The sequence below is a fragment of the Citrus clementina genome, unplaced genomic scaffold, assembly GCF_000493195.1.
Source record: "Citrus clementina cultivar Clemenules unplaced genomic scaffold, Citrus_clementina_v1.0 scaffold_1, whole genome shotgun sequence".
NCBI classification, from domain to species: Eukaryota; Viridiplantae; Streptophyta; class Magnoliopsida; order Sapindales; family Rutaceae; genus Citrus; species Citrus x clementina.
Window position 1 is genome coordinate 25311909 of NW_006263303.1, and position 18036 is coordinate 25329944.

At 37.0% G+C, this 18036-nt stretch overlaps 4 protein-coding genes across 6 annotated transcripts; 2 read left to right on the forward strand and 2 right to left on the reverse strand.

The window, feature by feature from the left end:
- Nucleotides 1-1005: 1005 nt before the first annotated feature.
- On the reverse strand, nt 1006-9621 carry LOC18055915 (copper-transporting ATPase PAA2, chloroplastic). 3 transcript variants are annotated; one of them, XM_024177467.1, is made up of 18 exons: nt 8712-9621; nt 8451-8528; nt 8114-8211; nt 7974-8027; nt 7686-7772; nt 6844-7008; nt 6515-6625; nt 6094-6162; nt 5440-5549; nt 5014-5119; nt 4854-4920; nt 4216-4295; nt 3677-4131; nt 3309-3483; nt 2729-2860; nt 1750-1900; nt 1462-1584; nt 1006-1252 (listed from the first exon to the last, which is right to left on the reverse strand). In XM_024177467.1, the coding sequence occupies exons 1-17, from the start codon at nt 9334-9336 to the stop codon at nt 1484-1486; spliced, it is 2664 nt and encodes an 887-aa protein (XP_024033235.1). In that variant the 5' UTR covers nt 9337-9621; the 3' UTR covers nt 1006-1252; nt 1462-1483. The 3 variants fall into 3 exon arrangements, with proteins under 3 accessions (XP_024033235.1, XP_006452989.1, XP_024033236.1); XM_006452926.2 differs by having other exon boundaries at nt 1006-1257; XM_024177468.1 differs by lacking the exons at nt 1006-1252; nt 1462-1584; nt 1750-1900 and having other exon boundaries at nt 2775-2860; nt 3309-3517.
- A 49-nt stretch (nt 9622-9670) lies between these two features.
- LOC18055916 (ylmG homolog protein 2, chloroplastic) lies at nt 9671-10913 on the forward strand. Its single transcript, XM_006452927.2, has 3 exons — nt 9671-10009; nt 10102-10301; nt 10404-10913. Exons 1-3 carry the CDS (start codon nt 9710-9712, stop codon nt 10666-10668), a joined length of 765 nt encoding a protein of 254 aa, XP_006452990.1. The 5' UTR covers nt 9671-9709; the 3' UTR covers nt 10669-10913.
- A 529-nt stretch (nt 10914-11442) lies between these two features.
- On the forward strand, nt 11443-11840 carry LOC18055917. The gene has a single exon (XM_006452928.2). It carries the CDS (start codon nt 11499-11501, stop codon nt 11838-11840), a length of 342 nt encoding a protein of 113 aa, XP_006452991.1. The 5' UTR covers nt 11443-11498.
- Nucleotides 11841-12608: 768 nt separating this feature from the next.
- On the reverse strand, nt 12609-16602 carry LOC18055918. The gene is made up of 6 exons (XM_024178176.1): nt 15526-16602; nt 14645-15078; nt 14399-14560; nt 13868-13943; nt 13563-13718; nt 12609-12951 (listed from the first exon to the last, which is right to left on the reverse strand). The coding sequence occupies exons 1-6, from the start codon at nt 16555-16557 to the stop codon at nt 12838-12840; spliced, it is 1974 nt and encodes a 657-aa protein (XP_024033944.1). The 5' UTR covers nt 16558-16602; the 3' UTR covers nt 12609-12837.
- Nucleotides 16603-18036: the final 1434 nt, after the last annotated feature.

Consider the following 18036-nt stretch of genomic DNA (forward strand, 5'->3'; position numbering starts at 1 on the left):
CGTAACCGGACCCATATATTTAATACTGAAAGGGGATTGTGGGGTGTCTTGAAAGTTTAGAATTATTATTTGAAAAATTATCATTCGTATACCCTATAAATGTTCTGTTATCAAAAACACTACAACACTTTAAGGGTGTATCAATCGTCTACCATAAATTAACAAAATATATCTGCCTCCACCAAACCGTTACTTACTGTTTAAATAGGATAACGCCAAAGGGATAATTTGGTCTTTTCATATGATACAAGTGATAATAAAAGAATTTAAAGGTATATAAGTGATACTTATAAAGATAAAATCGTCAATTCACTATAATTTCATTAACTTTCAAACGACAGCTAGCGGTTTGGTGGTCGGCTGATAGCTTTTGTTAATTTATGATAGACGATCAATACACTCTTAAAGTATTGTAATATTTTTGATAACATAATATTTATAGAGTATACGAATGATAATATCCCTTATTATTTAATGGAGGAAATGGAATAGAATTAAGAATCTGGTTGGTTGAGGGGTTGGGCTTGGGCTTGACAATATCGTATGATTTAGGTGGTTCGGGGACAGAGAAATCCTTCTAACAATTAAATAAATATTATTTATATTATATTCATAATTCAACTCCTTGGAACGTGGGCTGTGAGAGACACGTGTCATAGTTGTCTTTTTCTATGGCTTACGTACTGAATTATGCTGATGCCTGTGCATGTCGCAAAATGCCAAGCAATGGAGGGTGGACTGGATGACGCCCCATTAATGCTCTCAATAAACTATAAAGCAGTTCGCGTTTTTTAACTTTTTCTTAACTGACATTTGTTTAATTGACATTTAACTACTAAAAAAATTTCATCACATTTTATGTTCCATTTTTTAAACGTTTGAGAGGAGACAGAAACACCACCTACCTAATAAACACCATTCCTTGCCTCGCCATCGCTTCTATTATACTATTCAATTCAAATTCAGGTGACTGTCAAGAGTCAAGCTTATTCACAGATCTTGTCATAAGAAATAACTGGTCTCATAATTTGCATCCGTGGTTTGAAAAGAAAAAGAAGAATAATAAATTAAAGAATACATGATAGATATAGCTAGTAATATGATGGGGGGGTAACAATGCAATGCTATTATTTATTTGCATGGGAGAATAACCTGAAGCTGCCAGAAAATAGTGGACTATCCCTCTTCAACTTATTCAATATGCCCATCATGCTTCTGAAAACAGTAATGTCCGCTTCATCATTCAGCCTTGCTGCGCTGTGACAATTAACCAAGCGGCATTTATGCGTAGTACATGTAACAAATTGATACTGCACTTCAAATATGTGTGCCAATTTATAATTCTCCTAGACAAATATTGGTATTATGCAATTCTAGATCTGCCATTTCAAAAATTCCCTGTATACCAAAAAAGCTCTACGTAAATGTTTTTTGTACCCTACGCAGGGTAAACCAACTAACCTTCTTCTCAAGAAATCATACCCTAATTGCAACTTTCCTTCTTCTTGTTACTTTCGAATTCATGGAACTGTAGAAGCAATGAGTTGCTGACGACAAATATAGAGCTCAGGGCCATTAGCCCACCTGTATGAATACAAACATCATTGTAATATATGAGTCTGTTTATGATAACCAGGGCAAGAATATTTATTTAAAGTAGGACCCATTATAAATTTAGGTGACTAGGCTTTTCTTTGAAATGAAGAGTGCTTCAAATGGTAATGAGAAATATAATATGGTTTTACTCGCCTGAAAGTGAAGGTGTCATGGCAAAATCATATTGAGGAAGTAATGCTCCTGCTGCAATGGGGATGGCCACAACATTGTATGCTACTGCCCACAACAAATTCTGATACACTTTTGCCATTGTTGCCTTTGCAAGATCCAGTGCGTCTACGACCTACAAGGAAGCTATCTCTGTGGGAATCTTGACATGGAAAATATCGAGCTGGGAAAAAAATTATGCACTTCTAAATGGTGTCGCATAAAAAAACCTGATAAATGTGGTCTTCCCCAAGTTTTTCGTCCATGAAAATTCTAATTCTATAGAACCAAACCTATAACCTGAGAAACTAACTCTCAACAACAGCACTAAAATGTTAATGAATTTTGTACTTTCACTAGCAAATGATAAATTTGTACCAGGAAAAAAATCTAATGAAACCGATTGGACAGGCAACGAATCTGTCCGAGACAATTATTCTAAAATCTAATTGCCCTTATTTTGCAATTGGAAGAACTTTTCTCATTTAAATCTTTTCATGAAAATTAAATAAAATTCTAACACATTTCCAGTTTCAATCCTCACTAACATCCATGAAATCTTATCCCAGTACCTTCAACCAATCATCAATAGAAATTGTCGTGCAAGTAGATGATGGTAAATGCTCTCTCTCTCTCTTTCACTCTATATCACACGTGATTGTCATCATGAAGAATACTTATTATGCAAGTAATTGACAAGAAGATAATTTTCAATCACAATGGTTGGCCAAGTGAAATTGTAAATATGATTTTTATGCCCTGCAAAGCACATAACATGGTTCAACCTTGACCCAAACGAAAAGTAGACATCAAAGCTCAGCTAAAGAATGTTCAACACCACTGAAAAATGAAAATACTCATACATACAATATCATACATCTAGGACTCCATTGTATCGCCAAATTTGGAATCTGCATAAATTAATCAAGAATGATAAAAATTGTAACATTCAAAGGAAACATACTTGTGAGAGTTTGTTCCCGAGAAGTATAATGGATGCTGCTGTTGATGCAGCATTTTCTTGTGCTTCAATCTGCAGTGCAATTCCAACATCCGCAAGAGCCAAAGATGGTGCATCATTTATGCCATCACCAACCTTCCAAAAGGAAGAAAGAGAGAGAGAGAGAGAGGGAGAGAAGTATTAGCATAACAATATATCCAAAACCATAAGTGTAATTCTTTATACGTTTGTTGCTTGGACAATAGTGTCATTTAACACTTTCTAAGCTCATGTTCATAAGAATGGCTGGACACCTAAACAAAAATGGAAACTCTGCTTCAAAGCCATTTTGGTCGCATCCATGACCATTTGACGCAACAGTATGATGATATCAGTCACCAATTTAATGACCAAATAGTTTCTGAAACAATGTTTCCATTAAAATGATAAAAGACCCAGATTCTCAAAGGAAGAACCCAACAGGATATAAATTAAATGCATCATCTGAGAGGAAAATCAAATGCACTACCAAGCTAAATAGGTAAGTCCATATCAGTTTATCTATGTTGATATGAAATGCTATGAGGAATAAGAGAATCAGTACCATTGCAACATGATGTCCTGATGTTTGAAGAGTTGATATAACCTCAGACTTTTGCTGCGGAGTCAAGGAAGAGTTGATATATTCTTTTCCTATTCCAACTTCCTTGGCTGTTGCTGCAACTGCCTCTTCCCTGTCTCCTGATAGTAGGACAGTTTTGATACCCTTCTGCTGGAGACTTCCGACCAAAACAACAAGCTATGCACATAAGGCTTGGAAATCACATGATAACAATTGGAAACAGACAATTTTATCAGCAGATACCATACAAAGCATATAGTAGCAGGGTCACTTCCGTAATTGAAAATTAGTCACGACGATGAATAGTTCAGCATCATAAGTTAATAACATACTAAGGGGAAGCAAGTTACCTTCTCACAGTATGTTCAGCATCATGGCGCAAACTATCAGATATTGCAATAGCACCAATAATACCTTCTCCTTCACGTCCAACATAGACTACTGATTTTGAATAGTTTGATGGTGATGCCAATTCTGATGACTGATGCGTTACAGCATGTTCCAGATGCTGTACATCAGAATGGTCTCCTTGCTTCTGAAAACGTTCATAAACCCATTCCAAAGTACCAACTGCAACTAAGCGTCCATCAACTTCCCCTAAGATTCCAAAACCTGGTTCTGCTAACTGCCCTCTTGTGATAGGGCTGGTTAAATTCAATGACTCTGCTTTATTTACAATAGCCTTTGCAATTGGATGTGTTGCTGTTTTCTCTACTGCAGCAGCAATTTTAAGAATTTCTGATTCGTCGTAAACAAAAGAGGCCACATTAAAAACGGCAGGTTTCCCTTCTGTGAGTGTTCCTGTCTGAAAGTCGGAAAAAAAAAAGAAAGAGGTCAGAACTTAAGAGTTAAGACTTCCATTAGCATAATTTAGTAAGTCTTGAATTACCTTGTCTAAAGCAAGATAATCTATTCTCGCCAATCGTTCTAATACATCTCCTCCCCTTATAAGAAGTCCTTGTTTTGCTCCTGGTCATTGTGAATACAACAAAAGTCAACTTAGAGCTTTCTGATCAGTACAGAATCCTGGAAATTGAATATCTAAAAGCAAGTGTTCTAACGACATAACAAAAATGTTGACTGTGATTTATTTTTATTTTCCACATTTAATAACTGCAACCAGTGGGTGATTTATACCCTGATTTATGGCAATGAACTAAACAAGCTTGTAGTAGATAAATTGTTTACTATATGAAAACACCAAAAGTCCCATATGATATTTCGAGCATCCAATAGAAAAAGATTCCTACAAATCATCATTTACCAATTGAATGACCAAAGATATCACTGGAAATAACAAGTGAATGCAAATAGAAAACTCACTGAATTCTTTTGAACTTTAAATCAACAACACTAATATGAAAGGAAGTTGGTCCCAAAACATGAAGCTAACATGTCAAGGGGCAAGGGGAATACATGAGGAAGTTGTGGTTAAAATATGCATGATATCAGCAGTACGAGTCTCTTCTAGACTAGTGAATATCATGTGCAATCAAACTCAAGAGATTAACAAGTCAGATGACGTACCAAGGGAGGTGCCAACTAAGATTGCAGTGGGTGTGGCAAGGCCCAGGGCACATGGGCATGAAACTACCTGGAATAGCAAATCAATGCCATGAGCTGCAAGTATTGGTCAAAAGATAATTAAAGAAATTCCCCAATTGACAGTACACTCAGCATTACTTACCAATACATCCACAGATAGTTTCAAGCTCAAAAGCAAAGGATTCCCATTTGGCCCAGCCATATCACTGAGCAAAACATCTGGAAAAATTTGAGACCCAATGTAGTACCTGAACATGGAAGAAAGAAAGTCTAAGAAGCAGTGGTGAACACAATTAAATTAAGCGGTTTTGCAATTTCAGCATTCAGTAGGATAAATATTTATCATTTTTAGGTCATCGTTCACTGCACCATATCACAAGTTCCATCTGTTTGGCTTGGCAAACAAAAGTTTCCATTCAGTTTCTGAAAACATTAAAAGATTAGAGGTACCTTTAAGAATGTTCAACTTGCATGGCTCTAATGATGATGAAAAGATTTTACAGTTTCTGATCACAAAAAAAAAAAGAAAAAAAAGAATGCTGATACAGGTAGAGAAGCAAACCCCTACCAAAATGCAAACGTTGCTGCTGATAGAGTCATTACACTGTATACAAATGGCCCAGCTATTGCGTCTGCAAGTCTTTGAATGGGTGCTTCACGGCCTTGAGCCTCCTCAACCTAAGGGTCAGGGCAAAAAGTTTAACATACAGTAGGAAACATTTCATTTCCTGTCGACATTCTAAGGTCAAAAATTCTTACTTGTTACCAACCATCAAATGCAGACACACTTGGAACATAGCAAATTTAAAATTTTCAACAACTCCTACAAGACAGTCTAGACTTTCTTACATGCCATTGTTATGAACTTTTTCACCTATTTTAGTTTTTAGGTTTTAAAGAATGTTCTCTCTAGAAAAGGGTGCCAAATAGTTCATTACTAATAAAGCTGATTACGATATTAGAACAAGGAGTCTCTTAAATTGCATATGCAAACTCCAAGGAGCAAGACTAGTATATTTGAATTCTACACAGGCAAAATCCAATAAAAGAAGAAAAAAATGTCTGTGTGTGTATAAGGACTCATTCAAATGATAAAAGTTTAATGTAAACTTGTTTTGGACCAAGTATCAGATGTAATAAAGCATAATATATGATCATTCTACAAAAATGAATTTTAAAAAAATAATAATTTAGAGTCATTGGAGAAATATGTTTTACTAACCATGCTCACAATTTTGGATATCATTGAGTTGGAACCAGTTGAACATGCTTCAATCCTTAAAGGTCCATCCTGAAATAGATTAAAATGATTGACTAATTGGAAAACAACACGAGTACCACGCATCAAAGGAAAAGTGCTGCAGAAATTCAATTTCATAAGGATTTACTACTGCATGCAAGAGTATGTGGACTAAGCTTGAAATCGTCAGCACCATTTGGAAAGAAGATAACTTTAGTACAAAAGAGAGTGTCTGTCTTGATCTCTCCTCTGATAATAACTTTAACTACTCGAGGTTTATGTGAAAATTGTAAAAATATGTTGATATCTCAAGGATATAATATAAGCAAAGAAATAAAATTCCCACCCCAAACAAAGCGAAAGGTCTGGGAAATGATAAAGATCCAATTTCTCCTAAACATACCCAGTTTATTGTTCCAGCTGATACAGTGAAGCCTTCTTCTTTAAATACAGGAAGCGATTCTCCCGACAGCATGGATTCATCAACAACACTTCTTCCTGCAAGAACCCTGCCCTGTAGAAGGAAATTTTATTTTAGCAGATTTTCAATGAGCAAACAACTAAGTTTTACATGTAGTGATAGCACAATAAAAATCTTAAATTTCACATTGGCATTCAGTTGAAACACTGAGCTATGCAGGCTAGTTCTAGTGTGTTAATAGTGCACCATATACAAATTACATGACTAAAATTTCAAAACTGGGAACTCTGTTAACAATCAGAAACACTTACGTCCACAGGAATGGTTTCTCCAGGCAAAACTAACACAGAGTCTCCAACACGAATATCATCAGTTGGGACCTCAACACAAATTGCATCGGAGCAAAGCACATTATCAGCAGAGGAGCCACTTTCTGATGAAGTAATTACAAGTCTTGACTGAGTGGATACTAGTGACTGCAATAAAAAAACTCATGGTAAATCCAAGAGAGAAATTGTATGATAGAATCTTGTAATAGATACAAGTTATTAAGAATACTACAGAATAAATTGAACTAAATTGCATCAATTATATTTAGCATCTTCAAATTCCAGAAGCTGACAGAAAACAAAAAGAGTTACTGCATATTGGGTGACAAAAGTTCCTGATTTCAACTAAAAATGCAGAAAGTAATGAAGTCGAACATGCTTCAAAGAGTACATGGAAGTCTAGCAGCAGCAAAAAGGAACTAGAACTGTCATTATTCTATTCAAATCCAGTGGGACACTGGAAGAATAAAATCTTCCCTGTTTCAATTTCAGCCAAGGATTTTCTGAATTCAGAGTTATCAAGATTATCTTAGCGTGAATGAGTGGCAGTATCCTGGTTTGAACCAATATATGTGAAAAGATGTACACATGGTCACCAATCAAGCAATTTTGAAGCTTCTACGTAGAATGGCAGGTATGAGCACTACATGGCGATTCATGCATGGACATCAATATGAATCAATAGCAACCTAGCACTAATATAAAACTTCAGATGAAGGCACATTAATATAACCTGCAACTAAACCTGATTTTAAAGAAGAAGCACTGAAGTAGCGCCATGTTTTCTCCATTAAACTTTAGATTTGAAGTTTGTTGTAACTTACTAAAAGTTCATTCATGTCGCTAGATGCCCTGATCCTTGCCCTTTCTTCCAAAGAACGCCCTAGCAGCACGAAGCCAAGAAGCATGACCTGAATACTAAAAAACAAGATTCTTCCATTAGAATCTCAAGGAAAAACATTCTAAGTTTCAATGATTGCCTTTAGGTTAGAATTAATCACTAAAAGATAAATCATTATTACATGAAAAATAAGAAATTTTGCTCCAATATGAACAAACTAAAATAATTATCAGATAAAATTACTGGAAAGACTAAAAGTCAAGCAAGTAACCGGTTCCTCAAAAAATGATGCATCCCATTCAAGCTCAGGTTTCAGAAGTGACACCTACAAGAACAAAGAAATTAAAAATATCATCCAGGGGAATTTTACAGATCTTGCCATCCAGAAAAAAACTAACCAAAGGGTCTCACCAAACTAATGAGAAAAGCAACAATGCTTCCGAATCCCACGAGAGAATTCATATTAGGCGATCCTTTTCTGAACGCCCTTAAACCATCAGATAGCAAGTCTGCAATATATTTATATTTAATTTAAATCGAAGGGGCCTCATGAATTGATTTTATGATTTTTCGCATTGCACTAGAGAGCCAATCGTTAACCAGTTTTATAAGCTAAAAAGGGCCTTTTTTTTTTAACTCTGTTAAATCCTCTAGATTTAAAATATTATACATAAAGGATAAAACAGATTAATCAACTACATTAAGGAAGCTGAAGAGTGCTAAATAGAAAATGTGGATAGCAACTAACCTCTCCCAGGTCCGAATAAAGCCCCTAACGCAAATCCACCTTTCACATATGAATTATCTAGCAGCTCCCACAACGGCCCTGACAAACTCACAACAAATCAATTTACAGTTTAATAAATTAATTACTTAACTAACACACTAATCATCCATCATCATTCATTTGATTTAAAACAGAGTGTAAGTTTCATTGACCCCAAAAACAACTGGAGTTTGAAATTAAAAATTTCGTCCCAAAATTTATCAAAAATCTCAAAAAGTATACCATGAGCAATGTGAATCCCCAATGAATGCAAAATATGAGAGGCATGAGATCCACAACACAAGGCCACCAAAGTCCAAGCAAACGCCACACGATTCCTACTTTTCACTAGCAAATCCTCTCTCTTCTTCGCCACCTCCTTCCATTTCTTCACGTTCTCCGCCACTCCTGTTCCCGAAACTCTCCTCTTCGCCTCGAATCCACACTCCATCAGCCTCTTCCCCAAGCTCTCGGCTACATTATTCACAACCTCTTCACTCTCCTCAACAGCTTCCGTCCTTAGTTTGATTGCAGCCGTCTCGGTCAACATGTTGACCGCCACCGAGTCGACGCGGTCATCGGCCGTGAGGACTGACTTGACTCGCGCCACGCAGCCGCCACACATCATGCCGCTAACGTCGAGGAGGACCGTAGAGTCCACTCGTCGTTTCGGAAGCTCAAACGGAGCATTTTGCGGTTGAGTTCTTGTCTCCAGAGAGTTCGATACGGCGGGAACTCTGTGCCTCCGGCGTCGTTTTGGACGAGAAGCGATGTCAACTCGGTCGAAGTGGAACTTTTTAGTGTAACGATAAGTGAAGACAAGGTTCGGGTATGGCGATAGAGAGAGTCTTAGTAAATCAGTCGCCATTGAAGCGCCAGGAATTGGAGAAAATCGAGGATTAGGATGCTGACGATGATCGTTAAAACTTAAAACTAACAAGAGGTCGTCGTTGAAATGTCAACGTGTTATAATCTCTAGTTTGACACGTCAGTTCACTATATCCTTGGCCTTGTGTCCGTAAACGGAAAAACGGGCCCAATAGCTTTTGCGGCCGAAAGACGGCGGGACTGCAAGCTGTACCAAATCACACACTGCCAAGTGGCTAAATGTTACGAGTTCTTTCAAATGTCGAAACGCTGCGTTTCTGATAAAATATCTCTCTCCTAATCGCGAACATATCTTGTACGTTATCTTGTAGACTCTTGCTCCAGTGTCTTTAGCCGTGCAGGAAAATAAAAAAATGGCTTCCAATGAGTCGTCCGCAGAGAACGCGGAATGTAGAGATAAGAAAATCGTTTCAAGTTGCATGCTACTGTCTTCGGCATTTTCACAAACACCATTTGTGCAGCCATTTTTTAAACCATTGTTGGCGAGAAACACGGTTCCAGTAGCATCACCAAATATCATTCGGGACCTTCAGAATTCTGTTATTTCTACCACTGATAAAGTTTCGAAATTTCTTAACTCATTAGCCTCCCATAACCCACTTATCCAGAAATTCCTCTCTTTGTCTACCGAATTCCACAGTTTCTGCCACCAGGTAAAGTGAAATTTGTAACCCAGTTCTCATCTTACCTTAGATTGAAGAGCTTTATGGGAAATAATTTAGAAGTTTACTGCATACACATACAGGTTCGTTGCAGGAACAACGTGAAGATGAACCCTTTAGGGAATCACAACTTCGCTGCTGTTTTGCCGGGTGACTCAGTGGGAGGACTGGTGGTGGCCAATGGAATCATGAGTTTCCTCAACATATATAACACCCTGTTGATAGTCAGGCTTGTTTTGACATGGTTCCCTAACTCTCCTCCTGCCATTGTTAGTCCTCTCAGGTACAGTTAGAAAGTTTTTGGTAAATAAATTGATTGCTCAATTTCCCTTCGTTTGGATATGATTCATTCATAATAAGAACGTTATGTTATGTTTTTCTTCAGCACATTGTGTGACCCGTACTTGAACATATTTCGAGGAATTATCCCACCGCTGGGAGGGACATTGGACCTCTCTCCGATTCTGGCATTCTTGGTTCTGAATGCCATTACTAGCGCTGCTGCTGCACTTCCTTGTGAACTTCCAGTTACTGGACTAGCTAGTCAACAGGCTGCTTCACCTGCTCCCATTCCAGTGTCTACTAACCTTACTACACCACAAAAGAAATGGATAAGAAGGCTGTCTAACAACAGAGGAAAAGTGCTCTGATGGTGCTGATTAGGCTGTTACCCCGGCACTCTGCTTTTTCATACCTAGTGGGTATGAAAAAATGTAGAAAATTTTCTGGAATCATTGAGGCTATTACCATCTGCATTTGTTGCCAAACATATGATGGAATGATGAATCACTTTGCAGTTCGAATTTATTTGTTGTTTCTACATTAATGAAAGTCCTGAATTCTTGCATTATCTCGAAACCAAATGGTCTTGTTCCCTGATTGAATGATACTTTTTCTAAGGAATGTGTTAATTTATAGCAGTGTTCTTTTCTCCATTATTTTATGCACATAAGTTGTTTAACTTTAGTGGGTACTACGTGTGACATTGAATGGCCTTACTGTTGTCACTTTCTTTAAAAAATTAGGTAACTTTAGGCATATATTCTTCTAATCAGTTAGAAATATATGGAACATGATGATAATGAAAGCGTTTGGAGAATTCATGAGACGCAGGGAGCATCAGATTCCAGACAATTACAAAACCAGCATCAAATCAAATATTTATTCAGCTGATGGAGAATAGTCTATCCTTCCTCAGCAATATTCCCATCCATCCAATCAAACACTAAAAGCTTCATGAAGAAGCAGCCAACTCTTGATTTTCCACAAAACATTATCTCAAAGTTTCTCAAAGGATTCCCCTAGACATTATGGGTTAGAAAAGAGTGCTTTTTTTATATTTGATCAAGTGATTCCAGCCATCTGATATTGGAATATTGGATAAACAGTAATGTGATTGGTTAAAGCAAAATGTCTGCATAAATTCTGGGTTTAGTTCACTGCAATAAAGGTTGGTTTCTGCTGAGAATTGTTTTCCAGAATGGAGCCAATAACTACATACAGGATCAGGAGGTCTTCCTCATATGGGAGGTTGGTGGCTATAATCTTGACAGTCTTGGCTGTGTTTTCACCTCTCTATATTGACCGGAGACGAGAAAGTGATTTGGAACTTGAAGAACAACCAATCAATTTTACTTTCTTGTTGCCTCTGTTGCTCTTGGTATTGATTCTGGCCATCACTTTGTCACTCTGTTTTGATCAGAGCTTTTCGAGGTTTGATCCTTACTGGATACACAGAGTTGGAGGTTCTTCTGGTGGTATAATCATAATTCTTATAATTCTTGCTTTAGTTTTAAAGTGTAAAGCTTCCATGAACTACTGAGACGCTTGGCTGAAATTTGAAAAGGAAGATGATATAGTGGCTTATCAAGATACTTTTGGGGTTACAAGTTTTCATTTCAAGCGGTTTAGAGTTGGAGATAGATTCAACTGTTGATAATTTAGAGGTCAAGATAGCTTCTGTTTCCTTGTAATTATTATTCAAGCTTTTTCTTGAGTTCTAAATTTTGTCTTACGAAAAAAAAAAAAAATTTCCTTGCATTTTAAATTGCTGGATAGTCGAATTAAAAAAAATAAAAATTTGCCAGATAGTTCTTGTTAGAATTGTGGTTCTGTTTGTCATGGGTGTGAGAAGCAAAGAGTGAGCAAGAGTTGCTTATAACTAGAACAGAGCATAGCTTCATGACTTCTTTCTGGTGATTGATATTGTGAGGAGCTGAGACCCTCCGTTGCCACCATGTCAGAGCGGGAAAAGAATGACCAAGGTTAGCCATAGCATCTGCAATCACATTACCATTTTTCTTAATTTGTGATAAGACTCGCTTCAGCCTACCATCTTACACCTTCAGCCCTCAGTCCTATCATCACTAGTACTAACAATTCAATATAAACTGATGAATTAGATATAATTGAACTTCGCAAAGTTTATCACCTCAAAAATGAAGAAAAAAATAACAGCACTGGATTCCATCCTTTCTATTTGATTTGATTATGGAAATTATTCAAAATTTCATCCATTCTATTTAATATTCTAATTCATCACACCTGTACAAGGATACCATGAAAGAAGTAATCAAAAGAATCAGCCGGTTAATGGGGTTGAGCAAGGGACTAGAGTTGGACGCTATATCTTATTTGAATCGCTGAGCAAAATACAAGGGGTTCTTTTGCATTTCAGTGTTGTATATGCCAAAAAATGAAGTTTTGCCGTGAGAAAATAAAAAATGGCTTTCCCTTTACACCGGGGACTGGGAGTGGCAAGTTATAGTCAAGTGTCAGAGTGATCGATCTTGATTGATCAACAATCATAGTCAATAGTATCATGGAGTATGTTGTGGTTCAAGCAGTTGGAGATGCTTTAATGCGGGTGTCAACGGCAATCCAATAATCTGCACCATCGAGTTTGAGTGGCCATTCAGAAACACATTTGTAATCTGTGGAAAAAAACACAGAAAATATACGAAAATAAGCATCCAAATGTGTTGTTATGGATTCCAGACTGTGTTGCTAATTATAAGTGTTTGGGGTCAGAGGGATATGATCCAAATCAGCATCCTGATTCCTCAATATTAAATCTTATCTAATGATGATATGAATAGTTGAACAGCAACAAACAAGGTTCTAATAATGTATCAAGCCATGAAAAACGCCAGACGAAATGAAATACCATATAAACATACAAAGACATAGGATTTATTGTATGATTCCCAGATGTAGTGCCAGAACTGAAGACCATAGGTACATTGTGTTACTGGTAACAGTACAGGAGATTAATTGAGAAGCTATAATATATTAATATGTGTAAGTCTGTTTCACTGCAGGTAATTCCACTTTTAACAACAAGTAGCAAGGAGATATGCAAGTGATTTTATAAAACTGTCCCCTGCCCTTTGAATGCCAAGACCAAAAATCATCAAATACTCCCTACAAAAAGTGGCCAGGAGATATGCGATTGAATATTGTAGTACTGTGCCCATTAGAGAGAACAATGCGTCAATAGCAGGTCTTCTTTCGCAGGTAAAAACTAAGTTTAGGACTTGCATACCTGTGAACATCCAAAGAGCTTGAGCAGCCTTAGTAATGAGCAGTTGTCAACAATAAACCCTAGTGCCTCATCTTTTATAAAGCGGCACCAAGATAAATCCAGACTTAACAAGTTCCTTGAACATTTAGCTAGTGACAAGGCGGTGTTCAGGCCAACCTGCCATAAGTTCTCATTAGTTATATAGTTAAGAGATAGGCTCCTATTCTACAGGTTCATTGAGCAAGAAAATGTTTTTTTTTTTTTTTGGTTCAGTTAGAAAACAAAAAGTAAAAACCAAAATAAGATCATGAATGTCAATGTCTCACCCCACGGACATGATTCAGTGAAAGTTCAGTTAGTGAATCTCCAGAGACTTCGAGGAATGCAGCTAAGGCTTCGTCACTGCAGTAATTAGAAATTTCAAATTTCAATAGTGGCATCTATCGTATAAAGTTAGAAAGCAGATTTTTAATATTAGTATTAGCTTTCCCAGTGTTCCACTAGATAAAGAAGAGAGATGATTATTAGTTTAATGAAATTAGCAAACCAGGTTTAGTGCTTAAAGGTCCTCAACAACTGATTTCTAGGCTTACAAACATGCCACAATGTATGCCATGCATAACTTGTAAGCTACTCAAACTATTCATATATACATGAACCAACCGACGCACAAGTCTGTTCCATCTCCTTTAGTGCACATGTGAATGATAGATACTGCAACAATCAAAGAGAGCTACTATTCTACATGCTTTCTACCATATAGTTGAGAAGTAAAAATTAATCCAATGCTTGGGACATAAATGGAACAAAAAACCACAGTGAAATAAATCATTGTGCTAATGAATATGGAAGGCAACCTGAAATTGTTGCGGCAAAGTTTAAGGCTGCAAATTGATCGGCAACCGTCAGCCAGATATTGCACAGTTGCATCTGTTAGGTTATCCAAGTGAGAAAGATCAAGGGCGCATAATCTTGAACATTTTTTTCCCACGAACTTAAGAGCTCTATCAGTCAATTGCCTGCATCCATCCACAGGCACCTTTATGAAAAAGTAGAAATATACCGAAGGCAAAGCTGCTATGAGTAGAGTAAGCAGGACTCACCCACAGTTTGCTAAAACAAGCTGTCTCATATTTAAGCAATGTGCTCTGACAATTTCAGTGACAAAATAATCATCAACCGTCTCAATTCCGGCAACCGACAACACTTCCAGACAATTGAGTTTCCTCAGTGCAGGTAACATAGACACGGCATAAATGTTTTGGCAATGATCTATATACAGCACTCTCAAAGTAGATTTCAAATGTTTAACTAGAAGATTGATGCCTTCATTTGTGAGAAGGGAGCACTGGCTTAGATTTACCGACTGTAGTGCAGAGGCAGATCTGGCAAGCTTGCTTAGCCCAAAATCAGTCAATTGATATGCACCGGTCAGAGATATGGTGGTAAGGGCAGGAAGGCTAAAGTTTTGCGTGACAATGGTGTTTATAATGACATTTTCTGTCAGAATCCGTCCACAAAGGTCAAGTTGTAGCACCTGCATCAAGAACCCAGGGAAACATTAAAAAAACAATTAACAAACAGGATTTAACTAAAAAAAATTTAAGCTCAGAAAAATCATCCACCAGTGTTCAAAAGCGCATCTCTTAGCAAATGATGATGCAGGTTTATTGAGTTTGAATCATTCTCGATACATTCACACACTAATAAAGCTGGAAGCTGAAGCCAATGTTTCAATTGAAATAATGCACAAGCAGTCATGCTAGCAACGATTCTTTCTTTTATATATTTCAAAATTTATCACCGAAGTCAAATTTACAAAAGCAAACTCCTGGGGCTTCGCACGAACCTTTTGTAATAGTTTATTAATCATCTATCGTAGAGTTTCAAGAATGATGGCCAACACTGTCCTTGGTTCTTAAGGGAAAAATAAAAAAGAAAAGTAATGTAATACACGTTGAAGTAATGAGTAAAAATCACTCACAATCAAGTTCTTTTTGTCGCAAGCACCAAAGATTCTGGTGAAATCGTCTGTATTGATCTCGGAACAGTCATTCAAACGTATCTCAGTAGGGGAGCCACTTGCAAGGAGCTCAAGAAAGTGAGCATTCATTTTCCCTTTCTTCCGAACAATCTGACTAAGCTTATGCCTCAAAAAATCCGGAACAAGTTCTAATGACACAATCGCCTCTGCATTCCTTGCAAGAATTTTCAGACTAAGATCCATCAATGAAGGAACACCACATTGCCTCACCTCGACCTTATTCTTAGCAGGCATCCATTTCAATTCTTGCACCAAATTCCTCTTCTTGATCATCACCATTGCTTCATAAAAAGGACCACCCCCAAAATCTTGTGATTCGTCTTCAGCTTCTTTTAACACCCCCTTCTTGTTTCCTTTGTTGAATGAGTCATCTTCTTGAGGATGTGCAAGCCTGCGAGCACAATATCTTGCAACCTCATAATGCCTTCTTTTTGCTTCCCTTAACCGTCTCTCCCTCCACTCCCTTGCTCTTTGAAATTCATTCATCTGGGTACCTTCTTTCTGAAGATTAGAATCTGACTCCTCATTAGTTGCAACTAAGCTCAACGTCGTCAAATTCAATAACGCTAAATCGTCTTCAATGTCAAATATTATTTCAGTTGGTGAACTTTCGTTTTCGATTTTGGCCTCACCCTTTTCCTCAGTTGAGTATCTCTTTCTTTTACTTGAAGAACCACTTCCTTCTTCGCTTTCTTCATCTGAGAGTGTCTCCATACCTTTGAAATAGGCTTCTACGCAGTGAACCGCGTAGTCTTTTTCCTCATTTTCTGTTTGTTCCTCGGGAAAATTAGCCCCCGACTGAAACCCTAATTTACTATGACGCTCATCTGGTGGATTATTCAAATTAAGATTCAATGTTCCAGGCCTTCTCTGACCCATTTCCTCGTTTTTATTATCGTCGCTCAATTCACTGCCTCCAAGATTCTCATCATTTTCCCGCGAAACAGTTTTCTTGGGAAAATCCATTTTCATAATCTTCACCTAATCCGAAATCCCTCCTCAGTTTACCTCACGCTTTTTCCGTGCTCCGGAAGTTATGTACTTCCCGCTAAAAAAAACTGAATATTGCTGGGTTTGTTGCTTAAGGTATTACTTGAACTAAATAAAATTAAATAAACAAATTCCGAATAAATCTTTCTTGAGCGTAATCCAGCTTCTTTCATATGCGCGCCACGTCACGGTGAATATTAGTTTACCTTGTAATCCCTGCCGTGAGATTGTGTGAATAAGTAGATAATTCACGAAGAATTGAATACATGATCAAAAGCTAAAGTAAATTTTTTTTAATATATATATATATTGGAGAATTCAAGGTAAATATTAATAAACATAGCTCAAAAACTCTATTGCGACTTGAAGTCGGGTCCAATGTATCCACTTGATTGTAACAAAATTGATGAATTATAATTTAAAATTTAAAATAATAAATAAATAAATATTTCATATTCTTATGAAAACTCGAACTCTTATCCTAAAACATGAGGTGAATAGATGCCGAATTATCTCAAACATTTATAATAACAATGTAGTTGATGGGTTCATATTACATTATAAAGTCCATTGAGTCCAATTATCACGCCAGCTATTGGGAAGTCTTCTAGGCACTTAATTTCGTTTTTCTTTTTTAATTTTTAGTTGCAAGCATGCGTTACATTATTTAGCTATCTCTTGGTTGATGCTCATCTCGTGAGTTTAAAGGCTCATTACGTCCGTATCAATAAAATTTCCGTCAAAATTTGCTTAAAAGAAAAAAAGGTAAAATAAATATAATAATACGAAAGGGTGCCTAACTATGAGATTCACTTATGCAATGAAATAGCTGGAGAAAATGAAGTAATCAGCCAATTTGGAAAAATAAATAATCAGCAAATTAAACATTATTTATCAGGCTTATTACATGTAATATATATTCTATTCATCTTCTAATTAGTGCACGAAACATGACGCAAGAAGTTGAAGCTTGAAGCAGAGCCTTGTGCTCGTCAGGTTTTACGGCAGGTGCTGGTCCCAATCGGAGCCTCAGCAAAGCTTCTTCATCATCATCATCATCATCAACGACGACAACAATTATTTTCTTTCCTTTCTCTTCTTCAGTGAATCTTCTACTCCTTTTACTCACAGAAGAACGGCTTCCCACTTCAAAACCCCGCAAGCCTTTTGCAGCACTTTCTTTATTATTGTTTTCTTTGACAATCTCATCATCATCATCATCATCACCATCATCTGCCGCTGGCGCTGGCGGGTAATTGAGATCAATAACAAGTTTTGGCTTCTCTGTCTCATCAGAAGAAGCAGATGCAGGGTTTTGAGTCCGAGCCATGTTGATGATGGAGGGATTAGGAGAAAATGAATTAAACGCAGGGTTGAAAGCTTGAGTTTTTATTCTTGGAGTAAGAAATAATATACGATATTTGGTTTGTTGGTTCAACTTCAATACTGCCATATTTACGA